Source organism: Chiloscyllium plagiosum, unplaced genomic scaffold (genome assembly GCF_037043375.1).
Source record: "Chiloscyllium plagiosum isolate Xiang-an unplaced genomic scaffold, Cpla_swu_hap1 HiC_scaffold_8, whole genome shotgun sequence".
NCBI classification, from domain to species: domain Eukaryota; kingdom Metazoa; phylum Chordata; class Chondrichthyes; order Orectolobiformes; family Hemiscylliidae; genus Chiloscyllium; species Chiloscyllium plagiosum.
In genome coordinates, this window is record NW_028270146.1 from 54,331,003 (window position 1) to 54,350,266 (window position 19,264).

At 43.7% G+C, this 19,264-nt stretch overlaps 1 protein-coding gene across 2 annotated transcripts in view; it reads left to right on the forward strand.

The window, feature by feature from the left end:
* Nucleotides 1-13,472, forward strand: part of gng2 (guanine nucleotide binding protein (G protein), gamma 2) — an 84,742-nt gene extending 71,270 nt beyond the window's left edge. For both annotated transcript variants that reach the window (XM_043697640.2, XM_043697637.2), the window contains one exon: nucleotides 11,539-13,472. In XM_043697640.2, the coding sequence (XP_043553575.1) occupies nucleotides 11,539-11,667 (129 nt within the window). In that variant the 3' untranslated portion in view covers nucleotides 11,668-13,472. The remainder of the gene's footprint in view (nucleotides 1-11,538) is intronic.
* Nucleotides 13,473-19,264: the final 5,792 nt, after the last annotated feature.

The window sequence follows — 19,264 nt, forward strand, 5'->3', positions numbered from 1 at the left end:
CTCAGACATGGGGAGACTGTGCAAACACCACACAGTCACTCAAGGCTGGAATCAAACCCGGATACCAGATCAAAGAACAAAGGAGATAACCAGTGTTCACAACATATTCAGGCCAAAATTTGCCATTTCAGCAGGAATGTGTTGGAATAGTCACAGCATAGGCTGGAAACTAAATAGTCCATTGAGTGCTGACCTTGCCAAAGAGTTTGCTTCAGCTCAGAACTTTCATGAAGCTACTGATGTTGAATGATGTTAGGGCAGCAGTGACAATGATGGCTAGTATTGGCCAAAGATAAATGTTGCAACATTTAGGAATGACATTCGTAGGGTTCATGTTGGTGTCCGCATCTGGTGAAGAAGTCAGAGTTTAAGGTGATCTACCTGCTGAGGAAGCTGAGACAAAGCCAGAAGTTTCAGGGGAAGGGAGATGACTACTTTAAACACTTCAGTCAGATTATCATCAATGTATTCATACTACGAGGCTTTCTACACATTTTTGATGGCAGCTGCAGAAGTTGAGACCTTCAGTAGTCACATCTAATGTTATTATAATTGTGTTTCATTATATGGCTCTGATTGATGTCAAAAGCATAGGAGATTCATTCTAAGACATAGAATGAATGCACTGCAATACATTGACTGAATGCATTACAAAGGGTGAAATGACTGTCAGGAATAACTACTATACAAGGTCCAACATCAATATTCTATGATAAAATAAAGACAAAGTGCTATAGAAACTCAGTCTGGCAAACAACAGGTAATGTTTTGAGTCCAATGTGACTTCACAATGCTCCTTCTCCTCCAAGTGTTGATGAACCTCCTGAGGTTTTTTGAGTACTTTCTGTTTTAATTTCTGATATCCGGCATTAGCAGTATTTTGCTTTCACATCAATATTCTGTTGTTGTTCACATGACAAATGTGGCATTGATAGGGAAATAGTTTGAAATGTCGTGCAGAAGCACGACTAGATCTAAGGACAAATGAGAGAGATTATTCCAATCAAAAAGTAATGGGAGTATTACAGGTTGCATGTCTAAAGTTCAATGAATCACAGTTTCACTTTTAAAATTATGGCTAAGGACAGAAACCACTCAGCTGCAGAAGGGGAACTCCAGCACTACTTCATGATCTGTTAGAAGCCATCTTTGGACATGTGTGAACTTCTTTTAATAATGATGTCTGAGTCATATGATTAATGTAAAACAACTGTGAAATGTCTTCTGACATAAGGTAATTGACAAACTCTTCTAAAATCATCTTAAAAACCGAAAAAACTGTGGATGCTGTGAATCGGGGACAAAAACATTGCTGGAAAAGCCCAGCAGGTCTGGCAGCATCTGTGAAGAGAAATCGGAGTTAACGTTTCTGAGCTGGTGAACCTTCCTCAAAACTGATGATAGTTAGAAAAATGTCAGTTTATGTGCAGAAGATAGGATGGGGCAGGGGGTTGGAGTAAACAAAATAGGTGCAGATAGAGTCCAAAGAGAGAGAAGGACAGTGGGACAGACAGAGGAATAGATAATGATCTGGCTGAGAGGGTGAATAGCTACTAATGGAGACTGTTAGTGTCTAACAATAGGTACTGTGTAATGGCAGACTGTGAATAACAAGGTGTGGTGTGTGGGGTAGGGGCTAGGACATAGGGGAGTTCAAGCCCTAAAGTTATTGAATTTGATATCGAGGCCAGAGGGCTGCAGGGTCCCGAAGTGGAAAATGAAGTTTTGTCCTTCCAGCTTGCACTGAGCTTCACTTGAGCACTGCAACAAGCCTGAGACAGAATGTTGGCCAGGGAACAGGGCGGTGTGTTAAAGGGGCAGGCAACTGGAAGCTGAGGTGTCTTTTTATTTTGCGGTCAGATGTTGTGCGAAGTGGTCGTCCAGTCTATGCTTCATTTCCCCAGTGTAGAGGAGACCACATTGTGAGTAGTGAGTGCAGTGACTAGATTGTGGGAAGTGCAAGTAAAGTGCATTTCTAAGTGAACATCTGAATTCTGCCCTCGCCAGTTTCCACTAACAGCTATTCACACTTCTAGCCAACTCATTTGTCTGTCGATCTGTTTTTTTTTCAGGGCTCTATCCTTACCCATCGCTTACTCCTTACTCCGTGTTCTTCCCCCACCCCCAATTACCTTCTGCATATAACTAACATATTTCTAACCACAATCAGTTCTGAGGAAGGATCACCAGACCTGAAACGTTAACTGTGATTACTCTTCACAGGTGCTGCCAGACCTGAGCTTTTCCAGCACTTTTTATTTTTGTTTCTAAAATCATCTTCCTAGGCTTTAGCTTCAAACGTTGCATAAACAGCCTCAAATCAGAGCAAGCAGGCCTGAAAGAGCATTGCCATGCAAACCACTTCTGGGAGATGGCTAGAAAACCTATGCATGGCTGATATCTATGCCTCTCTGAGGAAGCAGTTTGCATGTTCCCTCAATTACATGATCAACACCAGTTACTGCCACTAAAGGAAACTGCAAGTAAAAATTCTCCATCCTAACAGTCTGTGGCACAAACCCTAAACCAAATTAACAAGTTCTTGCGTGAAACAACTTCAATTGATTATATTTCAGAAGCAAAACAAAGTTGGTAACAATAGTTTCCAAAGAAAAATTCTGAGATCTTGGGAAGCCTGAAATTAAAATATTTTGGGGATTGCTCAGCAGGTCAGACAGCATCTGTGGAGAGGAACAGTTAACACTTGAGATTGATAACCTTTTATCAGAACTGAAGAAAGATTGTGAGCTGAATCTCACTATCTTCTCAAAACTTGCCTCCTTAACAATCTACCACACCCCTCAGGCACCTCTAGTCCAATTCTAGCTCCATTTTACCACATGCTGTTCCTAGAACAACTCCCATTCACTTGTTATTTTGGAATTGACCACAATCCCTGGTGATGCACTAATTTTTAAAGTCTATTATGCACCTGGACAAGCACTGTCTGATAGAATTGTCCTGCATGCTTCCTGAAATTTGCCCCTTATTATATCAGGCAAGGAGAAATTGGAGGCCGTTTTGCAGGCAGAAGCCCGGAGATCCTGGTCAAGGGGGTAGTTCAGATACTGGACTTCCTCACCCCATGGGACTGGCACAAGTGCTCATGAGACCACACAATGTCAACTTGGTGTGAGATTGCCATCTAGGGTTAGCACAGTGTTTGTTATGGACTCCTCCAAAATGCTATGTAGGAGGAAGGTCAGTGACCTTCCCCACTTCATCTGTGTAAGTGCCACAATCATATCGGTTATATCTCACACACTTTTTATCTCTGCTATGTACACTCCTCCCAGCAAGGCTCGTGCTCTGCCAATCTCACTGTTGCCTGCGACACCTTTGCTACTTGCTCTTACCCACTCCAAGCCCCGACAGCATTAACCCTGCATGCCCTCAGCACTGCTTATTCCCTCACTCGGGCCATCTTCCCACCGGTGCCAAAATAATCACTGTGCCACGTGCTTTCATCTCCCTTTAGAGCTCTCCTTTTTTTTTTGCTTTCCTAGGGAAGCAGCCCACAATAAGGCAGAAAGATTCAAAACAGGTGGTGGGCTGCTTGACGTTCATCTCCTCCCCAATTATGTGGGCAGCATCCTGATTCTGACCACCCTGAGTGACAGGCTGGCTGATTGTGGCCAAGATCCTAACTGGTATCAGATAGCTAAAATTCTCGACATCTGGTGAAATTGACAGCTGAATATTAATGATGAGAGTTGTGGCATTAATAAGACATTTAAGACATGAGATAACTTTGGCAAATGGAATTAAGGAGGAATCCAAAGAATTTTTACAAATACATTAAGGTCAAAAGGGTAACTAGGGGGAGAATAGGGCCCCTCAAAGATCAGCAAGGCGGCCTTTGTGTGGAGGTGCAGAAAATGGGGGAGATACTAAACGAGTATTTTGCACCAGTATTTACTGTGGAAAAGGATATGGAAGATAAAGAATGTAGGGAAATAGATGGTGACATCTTGAAAAATGTCCATGTTACAGAGGAGGAAGTGTTGGATGTCTTAAAACGCATAAAGGTGGATAAATCCCCAGGACCTGATCAGGTGTACCCTAGAACTCTGTGGGAAGCTAGAGAAGTGATTGCTGGGCCTCTTGCTGAGATATTTGTATCATCAATAGTCACAGGTGAGGTGCCGGAAGACTGGAGGTTGGCTAACGTGGTACCGCTGTTTAAAAAGGGTGGTAAGGACAAGCCAGAGAAGTATAGAGCAGTGAGCCTGACCTCGGTGGTGGGCAAGTTGTTGGAGGGAATCCTGTATTTGGAAAGGCAAAGACTGATTAGGGATAGTCAACGTGGCTTTGTGCGTGGGAAATCATGTCTCACAAACTTGATGGAGTTTTTTGAGGAAGTAACAAAGGGGATTGATGAGGGCAGAGCAGTAGATGTGATCTATATGGACTTCAGAAAGGCGTTTGACAAGGTTCCCCATGGGAGACTGATTAGCAAGGTTAGATCTCGAGGAATACAAGGAGAACTAGACAATTGGATACAGAACTGGCTCAAAGGTAGAAGACAGAGGGTAGTAGTGGAGGGTTGTTTTTCAGACTGGAGGCCTGTGACCAGTGGAGTGCCACAAGGATTGGTGCTGGGTCATCTACTTTTTGTCATTTACATAAATGATTTGGATGCGAGCATAGGAGGTACAGTCAGTAAGTTTGCAGATGACACCAAAATTGGAGGTGTAGTGACAGCAAAGAAGGTTACCTCCGATTACAACAGGATCTGGACCGATGGGCCAATGGGCTGAGAAGTGGTACAATTGCAACATTTTAAGAAACATTTGGATGGGTATATGAATAGGAACGGTTTGGAGGGATATGGGCTGGGTGCTGGCATGTGAGACTAGATTTGGTTGGGATATCTGGTCAGCATGGACGGATTGGACCGAAGGGTCTGTTTCCATGCTGTATGTCTCTATGATAACAAAATAATCCAGTTTAATTGGTAGCTATGTGTCTAGCAAAAAAAAACTTGCCTCCCATTTGACAGATACATAAAAGAGGCAGTGAGTTGCTCCCAATTTGGAGATAATCATCACGATACTAACCCTTCTCCACACATCTCATCATAGCCCACTCATAGAGTGATACAGTACATACAGCACTGTGCCTAAAGCCTTAAGTGCTAAGATAGAGTTTATAATCTAACATTGTTGAACTTAATTTTTTGCAGAAATCTGTTGAATTCTGAGATTGAAAGATGAGATGCAGTCCATTCAGCTTGTGGTGTGTCTTTATTGTAACACTGTAGCAGGCCATTGAGAATAATCTCAGAATGGAAGCAAGGTGGAAGATTTAGTGTTCCAATGATTAATAATCCGATAATCCATTTCCTGTTATTACTCTGTCATTTTCTTTGATATTTATCCCTGCTGGTAAAACAATAGGCAGACAGTTGCTAGGCATTTACTGCACAACAATAATTCAAGGTCTTTAATTTCTTGACTGAATCTGACGTGAGAAATCTTGAAGAAAACAAGGGGTGAGAATGGCACATAATTTTGCAGCAAAACAAAAATAAAAGCTAAAGCTATTTCTGATATTGAGGTATTTCTGAAGTGTTAAACAATATTATCATCAGATTAGTAAATGTTTTCAGACTTCCTGTCCTGAAAGTACCAACTCCTGTTGACCAGTTCCAGCGGTACTGGTAGTGAGTGTTGGTAAATGAGACCTTAGAGGATAATGAGTCATGTTGATCCTGTTTCCACCCAATATTCACACAAATATTTTGTCAAACATAGATGGCTATTAGCAGAAACCTTGGTTGATTTTTGTTCCTCTTTAGACAGAGACAACTGATAAAATTGTAGTGCACAATTCATGACTTTTGAGGTCAGCTAACCTAGCACTTTGGGAATTGTTGATGGACCCTTCTATCTGTGTGATTTACTGATGTGTTGGATTGTACTTTTACCCATAAGGCCAAGAGCTGAACCTATTCTTCCTCTTAATGTGTAGAGCTGAACAAAGTAGACGACTGTATTCATTCACTTCAGCATTTGGTTACACTGCAACATTCCCTGACATTTCTAAAGTTGCTAATTTCTGTCCGTTCCAGATTCAGGTTTGTGCAGTTACATCTTGGTAGAGACACCACAAAGAAGTACGCTTTATTTTACAAGAAACTAGAGATCAGTTTATAGATTAAAATGCAATGTCTAAGTCTTTGTGCATCAGAGATCTTGATATACACATTTAGCACAGGCCTTTCATTTCCTTAAGCCTCCTCCACTATTCAGAAATATCATGGTTGATCGACTTACTACACCATTCTCACACATTCTCGTCTCAAAGTTACTCTTTATTTATATGTGGAAAGTCCATGACAGTGGTTTAGCTTCCTCAGAGCCAGCCCTCAGAATATCAAGGTGTCTGACACTCCTGCTTATATGTCAGCCAGAGTTCCCTGATTGGGGCTGTTTATCTGGCTCAATCAGGGATCTCGTATATTCTACCTGGCTGACCTTGTTACAATCACTACACTTATATCTTTCAATCAAGTGCTCTCTTTTCTAAAATCTGTTGAATACAATCTTAACTTGTCCAACCTTTCAACATAAGGCAACCCACCAACTCCAGATATTCATCTAGTAAACCACCACCTCCACAGTTGTCAACAATATAATTGATTTATGGGCCTTGAAATCCCTGACTCATTATAAATTTCCAACATATGTATTATCTACAAACTAGACTTTTGACTTGCATTCACCACAAGCCAATCATTTGACCTTCGTTACAAGAGCAAAACACAATGCATGCAGAAACTCTGAGATGAAAGCTGGAAGACCTCAATACATGTGGCAGCATCTTAATGATGGAATTTAATGGTCATGCTAGTGGGTCTGTTCACAGGCTGGAAATTGGTAGCTAGCTCCATTGTGGCCATTTTGAACCCCAACCCAATTTATCATCCTTTAGATATTTGGCTATGAGCTCCTAAACATCCAAGAACATATAGCCCCATACATATTAGTATGGAATAGTGCTACCTTGTTCGAAGTTAGGTTCAGTGGGTAATCTGGATTAGTGGTGCTGGAAGAGCACAGCAGTTCAGGCAGTATCTGAGGAGCAGTAAAATCGACGTCTTGGGCAAAAGCCCTTCATCAGGAATAAAGGCAGAGAGCCTGAAGCGTGGAGAGATGAGCTGGAGGAGGGTGGGGGTGGGGAGAAAGTAGCATCGAGTACAATAGGTGAGTGGGGGAGGGGATGAAGGTGATAGGTCAGGGAGGAGGGTGGAGTGGATGGGTGGAAAAGAAGATAGGCAGGTAGGACAAGTCACGGGGGCAGTGCTGAGCTGGAAGTTTGGAACTAGGGTGAGGTGGAGGAAGGGAAAATGAGGAAACTGTTGCAGTCCACATTGATGCCCTGGGGTTGAAGTGTTCCGAGGCAGAAGATGAGGCGTTCTTCCTCCAGGCGTCTGGTGGTGAGGGAGCGGCGATGAAGGAGGCCCAGGAACTCCATGTCCTCGGCAGAATGGGAGGGGGAGTTGAAATGTTGGGCCACAGGGCGGTGTGGTTGATTGGTGTGGGTGTCTCGGAGATGTTCCCTAAAGTGCTCTGCTGGGAGGCTTCCAGTCTCCCCAATGTAGAGGAGACCGCATCGGGAGCAACGGATACAATAAATGATATTAGTGGATGTGCAGGTAAAACTTTGATTGATGTGGAAGGCTCCTTTAGGGCCTTGGATGAAGGTGAGGGAGGAGGTGTGCGCGCAGGTTTTACAGTTCCTGCGGTGGCAGGGGAAGGTGCCAGGATGGGAGGGTGGGTTGTAGGCGGGCGTGGACCTGACCAGGTAATCACGGAGGGAACGGTCATTGCGGAAGGCGGAAAGGAGTGGGGAGGGAAATATATCCCTCGTGGTGGGGTCTTTTTGGAGGTGGCGGAAATTTCGGCGGATGATTTGGTTGGTAGGGTGGAAGGTGAGCACCAGGGACGTTCTGTTACGGTTGGAGGGTGGGGTCTGAGGGCGGAGGTGCAGGATGTGGCCCCCGGCCTCTGGAACTGATTGGTCACCATTAGCCATGCGGCTGGTGCAGCTGCCACCCCCATTCTGATTGATGTTACTTCCTCCCCCATCATGGCCACTCCCACAACCACTTCCACCCCTCTCAATTCCTCATGCATCACACGTGAAATCACTTCCACCCATCAAATCATCGCTGATGTCACACGCTCAGTGACTTCCGCCACCTCTACTGCCGTGTCTGTCACCACTTCCACCCCCACCAACGCCACTCACCTGCATTCTGCAGACATGCCCCCCACATCCCACTGTCACCATTCCCGGCCCTCAGGACCCTGAGGGGAACACTACCCCTGCTCCTGACTCCACCCCTATTCCCCCCACCACCACACCCACTCCAGTTACCGGCTCCGCCCCCACTCCCAGCTCCACACCCACACCAGATCCCAGCTCCCAGCCCTGCCGAGTTTTCACCATCCCTCCCGACCTTCCCCTCACTGAGGATGAACGATCAGTCCTCAGCAAAGGACTCACCTTCATCCCCCTCCGTCCACGCATCAATGAATTTAATACATCCCGTGACGTCGAACACTTCTTCCTCCCCCTCCGAGCTTACTTTCACAATCAGGACACCCGCCCACCTTCCGAGGATGCCTTTGCCCACCTCCAACACACTGCATCCACCTGGACACCCCACGCTGGCCTATTACCTGCCCTCAACCTCTTCATTTCCAACTGCTGCCGGGACATTAACCGCCTCAACCTGTCTACACCCCTCCCCCACTCCAACCTCTCACCCTCACAACGCGCAGCGCTCAAATCCCAACCTCACCATCAAGCCAGCATATAAAGGGGGTGCAGTGGTAGTCTGGCACACTGACCTCTACACCGCTGAAGCCAAACGCCAACTCGAGGACACCTCTTCCTACTGCCCCCTCGACCATGACCCCCATCCCCCATCACCAAACCATCATCTCCCAGACCATACAGAACCTCATCACCTCAGGAGATCTCCCACCCACAGCTTCCAACCTCATAGTCTGGGAACCCCGCACTGTCCGGTTCTACCTCCTTCCCAAGATCCACAAGCCTGACCAGCCTGACCGACCCATTGTCTCAGCATGCTCCTGCCCCACTGAACTCATCTGTACCTACCTCAACACTGTCCTATCCCCCCCTAGTCCAGGAACTCCCCACATCATTCGAGACACCACCCACACCCTCCACCTCCTCCAAGACTTCCGTTTCCCCGGCCCCCAATGCCTCATCTTCACCATGGATATCCAATCCCTCTACACCTCCATCTGCCATGACCAGGGCCTCCAAGCCCTCCGTTTTTTCCTCTTCCGACATCCCCAACAGTACCCTTCCACCGACACTCTCATTCGTTTGGCCGAACTGGTCCTCACCCTTAACAATTTCTCCTTCGAATCCTCCCACTTCCTCCAGACCAAAGGGGTAGCCATGAGCACACGTATGGGCCCCAGCTAGGCCTGTCTCTTTGTTGGCTATGTAGAACAGTCCATCTTCCATCATTACACCAGCTCCACTCCCCACCTCTTCCTCCGCTACATTGATGACCGCATTGACGTCACGTCGTGCTCCCGTGAGGAGGTTGAGCAATTCATCAACTTCACCAACACATTCCACCCTGACCTTAAATTTACCTGGACCATCTCTGACACCTCCCACCCCTTTCTGGACCTCTCCATCTCCATTAATGACAACCGACTTGACACTGACATTTTTTTACAAACCCACTGACTCCCTGATTACCTGGATTACACCTCTTCCCACCCTACATCTTGCAAAAATGCCATCCCATATTCCAAATTCCTCCGCCTCTGCCGTATCTGCTCCCAGGAGGACCAGTTCCACCACAGAACACACCAGATGGCCTCATTCTTTAGAGACCGCAATTTCCCTTCCCGCGTGGTTAAAAATGCCCTCCAATGCATCTTGTCCACAACCCGCACCTCTGCCCTCAGAACCCACCCCTCCAACCGTAACAAGGACAGAATGCCCCTGGTGCTCACCTTCCACCCTACCAACCTTCGCATAAACCAAATCATCTGCCGACATTTCCAGCACCACCCAAAAGACCCCACCACCAGGGATATATTTATCTCCCCACCCCTTTCCGCCTTCCGCAAAGACTGTTCCCTCCGTGACTACCTGGTCATGTCGACGCCTCCCTATAACCCACCCTCCCATCCTGCAACCGCAGGAACTGTAAAACCTGCGCCCACACCTCCTCCCTCACCTCCATCCAAGGCTCTAAAGAAGCCATCCACATCAATCAAAGTTTTATCTGCACATCTACTAATATCATTTATTGTATCCGTTGCTCCCGATGCGGTCTCCTCTACATTGGGGAGACTGGACGCCTCCTAGCAGAACGCTTTAGGGAACATCTCCGGGACACCCGCACCAATCAACCACACCGCTCTGTGGCCCAACGTTTCAACTCCCCCTCCCACTCTGCCGAGGGCATGGAGGTCCTGGGCCTCCTTCACCGCCACTCCCTCACCACCAGACGCCTGGAGGAAGAACGCCTCATCTTCTGCCTCGGAACACTTCAACCCCAGGGCATCAATGTGGACTGCAACAGTTTCCTCATTTTCCCTTCCTCCACCTCACCCTAGTTCCAAACTTCCAGCTCAGCACTGCCCCCGTGACTTGTCCTACCTGCCTATCTTCTTTTCCACCCATCCACTCCACCCTCCTCCCTGACCTATCACCTTCATCCCCTCCCCCACTCACCTATTGTACTCGATGCTACTTTCTCCCCACCCCCACCCTCTTCCAGCTTATCTCTCCACGCTTCAGGCTCTCTGACTTTATTCCTGATGTGTAATCTAGCTGCTTAAACATTAATGCAAAAGCATGAAAGCTGAAGGTACTGGAATCTGATATGTAATTCTTGTGTCAGTTACAGCATGTTTGTACAGTTTCTTTGTCTACTAATTTTAACCTAAGATCATTTAAAGAACTAGTAATAACTTTGTTTTCAAGTCAGGGCATTCCATACTGCCGCCCTATAAATATAAATATTTTTGAAATATAATCAGAAGCCACAGGCAGGTTGTGAGAAGGAAAGTCCCCGTAAATAGTAATGAGGCAAATAGGCAAACAAAACTGTCTTTATGATGTTGGATGAGGAATAAACCTTGATTAAAACTTTTTCAAACAGTACCAAGCTTCCTTTGACTCGACGTAGACAGTGAAAACTTGATTTAACATTTTATCTGATAAATGACACCCTGGGTGCAGCACCCCTTCATTACTGCTCCAAAAAATGATTCTGGATTCTATGCGCAAATGTTTGGAGTGGTGCTTCTAAGAGGCAAATTGTTGTTGCTGAGTCAAGGTGTTCTGTATGAATGTCACTGATTTCCCGCTATAGCAACAATTTTTAAAGGTATGGCTATGGCATTCTCTGGTGGAAAAACTAGCACCTGACTCTGTTTGACTTTTTTCTTTTCCTTGCAGGTGATCATTTAATTACTGTCTAAACATAAAACTGAAAAAAGCCTAACTTTTATTTATATATTCCAGGTATCCAAAGCAGCAGCAGATTTGATGGCTTACTGCGAAGCCCATGCTAAAGAAGATCCTTTGCTGACACCAGTTCCTGCATCAGAAAACCCCTTCAGAGAGAAGAAGTTCTTTTGTGCTGTCCTGTAAAGTCTCACACAGCCTGAAAATCAGGCTGTTCTGAACAATGATGTTGAATTTTACCTATGTGGACACCTTTATGTCCACAGAATTTTTAGCAAAGCCTGGAAGCTACAGGGATGTGCATGTTTAAAGAATCTTGTCAGCTTATTGGGAATGGAAGCAGAAGACCTACCTTGTGAAAATAGAGATTCTAAAACAGCTTAGAATGAAACAGTGTAGAGATGTGTAACAATTTTGCTCTTGCAAAAACCATAAATTATGTTTGATAGTTTAATGTCTAAAGTATGACAGTTGTTCTAAGAAAGGTAAATACTGAGGAAAATGTATAATTTTATTGGAATGATAATTGTTCTTCAAAATAATTTTAATTTAAGTGGCAAAGTATACAAATAAGATAGATTACTGTGGTGTTGTACCTTAACATTTGGTTATGTGCTTTTTGCATTAGAGTAGCACAATGATATGCTGGACTTTGCTTTGAGAGCTGATTTTCAAGGAAGAGAAATGTTACTAACAAGCATTTTGGCAAATGGAGTGTCATTTGTAAAACATCAAAGCTGGCAGCTTGTGTATTTTCTTAAAATCTTAGTGCTCCTCCAACATTTGTGTATAGTTGCTTATAGTTTCTGCTAGTACAAGTAACACATGCTATTTAGTGATCCTAATATTTGTGATAGCAACAAAAGAATTGCATGGAAGTGTTCCAGCCATTCCCCTTTTAATTGATTTTAGTTTAGATGATCGAAAATGATGCAATGTAAATATATAGAATACAAGGTTTTAATTTCAAATTCTAACTGTTAATGAAGCACAGCCTATTTCTTAACAGCCCTGTTCTCTCACTAATGCTTGTGAACACTATAAGAAATATGTGTCATTAAACCATTTATATAAACTGTTTATACCAAATTAAACATTGTAATATAACAGATGTTTTACTGGAAGTAAAACTTGCATGCAAACAATAGTACATAGACATACATGACAATGTTTGAAAAGCAAGATCAATTGTCAATAAGTAGCTTTGTATACAAGGAACTGAAAAAAAGACTAGATGACAAAATTTTCTATTTGTTCATAAGTTTAACACAATCAAACAATTTTAAAACCAAAAGAATTCATCCCTTAATACAATCTTTGTTTTTTTTTAACCTGGCTAAAACAGCAGTAAAGTTTATTGGACAGTGTAATGCGCAGATGAACAAACAGGTCTCAACTTCTGTGAATAATCAGATAATTTTACCTCCGACTGTTTCACCGCCTTTTAGCAAACCTTTTTGATATTTTCAGATATGTATTTTTACTCAATTGCTAACTTTCTTAGATCTGCATGTACTAACATCTGCCATTACACTGTCAAAACAAGCCCGCTGCTTCATTTCCAGTTTAAATCAAAGGAGTGATTTATCATAGTATTAGACCCGCATTAGCACAGAAAAGTCAGAATTATCATTGAACAAACTGATACATTAACCAAAGCAACTACATTGAAAACATTACAAACTAAGAAAGACTGACATGTATGACTATGGCTTGTTGAGTCTAATTTTTCTCTAAATTGTGTTCATGGCAGCAGTGAGTTGTAGTGCCTAAATGAATCTACAGGAATGCTATATCTGATAGTGAGAATAAAAGGGATGTGTGAATTTTCTTAAACTGAGTGCATTGTAAAAATGTGTATTGTATTTCTGGTTGTATACCCTTGTTAGCTTTGTATAGGGAAACTTGAACAAAGTCTGATGTATTGCACATTTTCATGCCATGTGAACAATGTATCAGTTTTAAATAAAATCTTCAGAACATTTCACTTACATGCATTTTGAACTGTATTATGAATGATATACTTCATTAATAAATGCAGCATTAAGGGGGAAGATTAGAAATGGTGCTATTCCTCAAGACATTCATACTACCGTGTTAAAAATCACACACCAGGTTATAGTCCAACAGGTTTAATTGGAAGCACACGAGCTTTCAGAGCGCCGCTCCTTCGTCAGGTGATAGTGGAGGACACCGTTGTAAGGCACAGAATTTATAGCAAGAATTTACAGTGTGATGTAACTGAAATTATAGATTAAAAAATACCTTGATTGACTGTTGAGTCTTTAATCTGTTCGAAGAACATGATAGTTTCACTGCTTTCATGTGTAAATCACAAAACCCTTTTTTAAAAGTTGCATTCTCAGGTTAGCTGTGACAATTCATGTTAGCTAAACAATATTTTAAAGGTGTTAGCCCCCTGTGTTCTCTGTCTATGCCATGATGTTTAGATTGTTTCTAATCTAAAAAGTGAGATAACAAAGTTTTACATGAATTCATGCAGTTTTTGAGCAAAGTCCAATGTAACTCTGCAAGTACAAATTATGTTGAAGGCATCTTGAAACCTATTGTACAGGGGATCCCCAACTTCTGTCGTGACACTACGGATTTCTTACAGAAACTCAGCACACACAGACCAGTCGAACCGGGAACATTGCTCGTCACAATGGATGTTTCCGCACTCTACACCAGCATCCCCCACAATTATGGCATCACTGCAACAGCCTCAGTACTAAACACCAACAACTGCCAATTTCCAAACACCATCCTACAAGCAGCTCGCTACGAACAATGATTTGTTTGAGGTTTGATGGTTGTTTAAAGGCAAGCAGTGGAGGTGTGGGGAAGGTCTTCCACCCAAAACTCATCTGCTTTATCCTCGATCACAACACCTTCACCTTTGACAACCAGTTCTTCATCCAGACACATGGAACAGCCATGGGGACCAGATTTGCACCCCAATATGCCAACATTTTTATGCACAGGTTCGAACAAGATCTCTTTATGCAGGATCTCCAACCAACATTATTCACCAGGGACATTGACGACATTTTCTTCCTCTGGACCCATGGCGAGGAGTCACTGATAAAACTACACCATGATATCAACAAGTTTCATCCCACCATCAAACTCACCATGGGTTACTCTCGACTATCTGTCTCATTCTTGAACTCATGCATCTCCATCAAGGATGGACACCTCAGCACCACACTCTACCGCAAACCCATAGACAACCTCACAATGCTACACTTCTCCAGCTTCCACCCAAAACGTATTAAAACAGCCATTCCCTATGGACAAGCCTTACGCGTACACCAGATCTACTCAGATGAGGAGGAACGTGACGGGCACCTGGAAGTACTCAGGGATACCCTCACAAGAATGGGGTACGATGCTCAACCCATCGACCGCCAGTTCTGATGTGCCACAGCAAGGAACCGTAATGACCTCCTCAGGAGACAGACACATGCTGCAACTGACAGGGTACCCTTCGTTGTTCAGTACTTCCCAGGAGCTGACAAACTATGCCGTGTTCTTCATGACCTGCAACACATTATCAATGAGGATGAGCACCTCGCCAAGACCTTCCCCACACCTCCACTGCTTGCCTTTAAACAACCATCAAACCTCAAACAAATCATTGTTCGTAGCGAGCTGCTCGGCTCTCAGGACAACTCCATACAACCCTGTCATGGTAGGCGCTGCAAGTCATGTCAGAGTGTGAACATGGATACCACCATTACACGTGGGGACAGCTCCCACCTTGTACATGGCAGGTACTCATGTGACTCAGCCAACGTTGGCTATCTTATACGTTGCAGGCAAGGATGCCCTGAGGCATGGTACATTGGGGAAACCAAGCAAAGGCTACAACAACTGATGAATGGGCACCGCACAACAATCAACAGACAGGAGTGTTCCCTCCCAATTGGGGAACACTTCAGTGGTCCAGGACATTTGACCTCGGACCTTCGGGTGACCATCCTCCAAGGTGGACTTCGGGACAGACAGCAGCGAAAAGTGGCTGAGCAGAGGCTGATAGCTAAGTTCAGTACTCATAGGGAGGGCCTCAACCGGGACCTTGGGTTCATGTCACATTACAGGTGACCACCATTGCACTATACACATACATAGACACTCCTACACACACACACACACACACACATTCATACACACCCTTACAGACACACACACTCCCACACTCTCTCAGGCATCCTCTCAGAGACTTGGACCACTCTCCACCCATGCACACACACATACACTCTCTCACAGACACAACCCCCCACCCAGACACATGCACACACTCCTACACTCTCACATGCACCCCCTCACAAACGTAAGACACTCTACACTCCACTACATACACACACACATACACTCTCTCACACTCACAACCCCCAACATAGACAGACACAAAGACCCACATACACACACACATTTTGTGGGGTGAATTTGTACTTTGCTCAAAAACTGCATGAATTCATGTAAAACTTTGTTATCTCACTTTTTAGATTAGAATTAATCTAAACATCATGGCATAGACAGGGAACACAGGGGACTAACACCTTTAACATATTGTCTAGCTAACATTAATTGTCACAGCTAACCAGAGAATGTAACTTTTAAAAAAGGGTTTTGTGATTTACGCAAGGAAGAAGTGAAACTATCGTGGTATTCAAACAGATGAAAGACTCAACAGACAATCAAGGTATTTTTTTAATCTATAATTTCAGTTACGTCACACATTAAATTCTTGCTTTACTGTGCCTTACAATTGTGTCCTCCACCATCACCTGATGAAGGAGCGGCGCTCCGAAAGCTAGTGTGCTTTCCAATTAAACCTTTCCAATTGGACTATAACCTGGTGTTGTATGATTTTTAACTTTGTACACCCCAATCCAAAACTGGCATCTCCAAATCATTCATACTACCATGAACTTGTGTAACAATTTATTACCTGCTGTCTGTCCAAGATTTTTTTTTAAAAATCCCAAGGTGTGTGTGTGGCTAGCATTTTTTTTTCTTTGAGATGGTGGTAGTGAGCTGCCTCCTTGAACTGCTGCTGTTCCTTGGGGATTACTCAAATCCACAATGCAGTTATCAAGGGAGTCCCAGGATTTTGACCCAGTGACAGAATGACAGCAATATAAATCCAAAGCAGGATGGTGTTTGAATTGAAGGGGAAGTAGCAGGTGATGGTGTTCCAATGCATCTGCTGTTATCGTCCTCTGAGGTTGCAGAGATTGCTGGTTTGCAAGATGCTCTTACAGGAGTCTGAGTGAGATACTGCAATCCATCTTGTAAATATTACACATTAAGGCTACTTTACATCAGTGGTGAAGGGACTAAATGTGAAAGGATACCAGTCAAGTGCGATGCTTTGTTCTAAATGGTGTCAAGCTGCTTCATTGATGTTTGAACTGCACTCATTCAAACAAATATTCCATCATGATTTGTGCCTTGCAGATGGTGGACAGGCAATAGGGATTCATGGAGTTGCACAGCACAAAACAGACCCTCAGTCTAACTTGTTTGCGCTGAGCAGATATCTTAAACTGATCTAGTCCCAATTGCCAGCATTTGGCCAAACTCCCTTCCAATTCATATACTCATCCAGATGCCTTTGAAATGTTGTAATTGTACCAGCCTTCCACTTACTCTGGTAGCTCATTCCATACACGCACCACCCTCCATGTGAAAATGTTACCCCTCGGGTCCCTTTTGAATCTCTCCCCTCTCCCCTTAAACTTATACCCTTTAGTTTTGGACTCCCCTACTCTGGGAGGAAAAAGACCTTGGCTATTCACACTATCAATACGTCATGATTTTATAAACCTATATAAGGTCACCCCTGATCCTCTGACACTCCAGGGGAAAAAAACCCCAGTTTCTCCCTATAGCTCAAACCCTCCAATCCTGGCAACATCCAAGTAATTCTTTTCTGAACCCTTTCAAGTTTAACAACATGTTTCCTATAATAGGGAGACCAGAATTGAACACCGTATTCAAAAGGTGGTCTCACCAATGTCCTATACAGTCACAACATGTGTTCCAACTCCTATATTCAATGCATGAATCACGAGTCAGAAGTATTTAAATTGTTGGTTTGGTTCAATTACTGGCCTATAGTAATGTCTGTGATGTTGATAGTGAGCATAAATACTAAACAAAACTGAAACAACTGTGGATACTGTACATCAGAAACAAAAACAGAAATCGCTAGAAAAGCTCAGCAGGTCGAGCAGCAGCTGTGGAGACAAATCAGAGTTGATGTTTTGGGTTGAGTGACCCTTCCTCAGAGGAACCCAAAACATCAACTGTGACTTCTCTCCACAGATGCTGCCAGACCTGCTGAGCTTTTCCAGTAATTTGTTTTTGTTGTTGATTGTGGGAGATTCAGTGAAGGCTGTGCCACTGAATGCCAACGGACGATGGTCAGATTCTGTCTTGTTGGAGGTGTTTATTGCTGGTAGCTTGTGTGGCACAACCGCCATTCATCAGCTCCTGTTGGATGTTGCATAATGACACAAGACGCTTCAGTATCTGAGGGATCGCAAATGGTGCTGAACATTGTGCAATCATCAGTGAAGATCCCCAGTTTTTTAAAACATTTATTCATAAGGGCGTCACTGGCTAGGCCAGCAGTTATTGTCTGTCTCTAATTGCTCAGAGGGCAGTTAAGAGTCCAGTGACCCTTCTTCAGAACATTTTGATACGGAGGTCACTGAAACCGAAAGTTTGACTCTGCTTTCTCTCCACAGATGATGCCAGTCCTGTTGAGATTCTCCAGCAATTTTTGTCTGACACACATAAAGACAAAAAAATGGTCCTCTCAGTGGTGGGAAAATAAATTCCTGGGAAACGCTTCAAATGCTCCAGTCCTCAACATTCAATGGAATGTTTCTTTTGTTTCCCAATTGTTCAGTCCTCTGATCATTTCCATCAGGTTCTTTCACTTCGTCACAGAATAACTGGTTCATGAATTACAAAAACTGTCTTATTGGGTAAAAGCAGCAGCTTCCATCAACTTGTAGGAGAAAATAAACTGTCTTTCTCCAGGCTTCAGGTATTTTACTGGAGAGACACGCCATCTGTTTTTTCAATAGTCTGAAGGTTTCTGCCAGTATCATTCACACCCACAAGCTGTTTGGTTACCCAGGAGCCAATGAGAGAGTTGTTGTCAGGCTGATAGTCTTTGGCATCCACAACTGGTCACAAAGTCACAACCAATCAGCAATCTTTCGCCAGCCAAATCTCACATTGTACACAGACCCCTGAGCTACACCATCCACAAACATCATCTCATGCTTCTTGAATGAAGCAGCAGTGTAAACACAATGAATTTCAGAAACTCTTTTCAAAACAGAAACAACTTTTTAAAAAGGTAGAAATTCCTTTTTCAGTCTTTTGTTGCTAAACTGGCCTTATCCCCATTCAGTTGACAGTCAAAATTACATTCCTGATGAAGGGCTCCTGCCCGAAACGTTGATTCTCCTGTTCCTCAGATGCTGCATGACCTGTTGTGCTATTCCAGCACCACACACTCTCGACTCTGATCTCCAGCATCTGCAGTCCTCACTTTTTCCTAATCAAAATTACAGTAAATTGTAAAGATACAACCTTTACAAGTGTCAGTAACCAGAGTATTGTTAAGCAAACAACGTTTGTCAACAAGTCCTTCCATCACATCTCTAATGACTGATAGGATGGTAGTTGAGTGTGCTGGATTTGTCCTGTTTTTTGTGGACTAGTCATACCCAGATAATTTTCCATATTGCCAAGT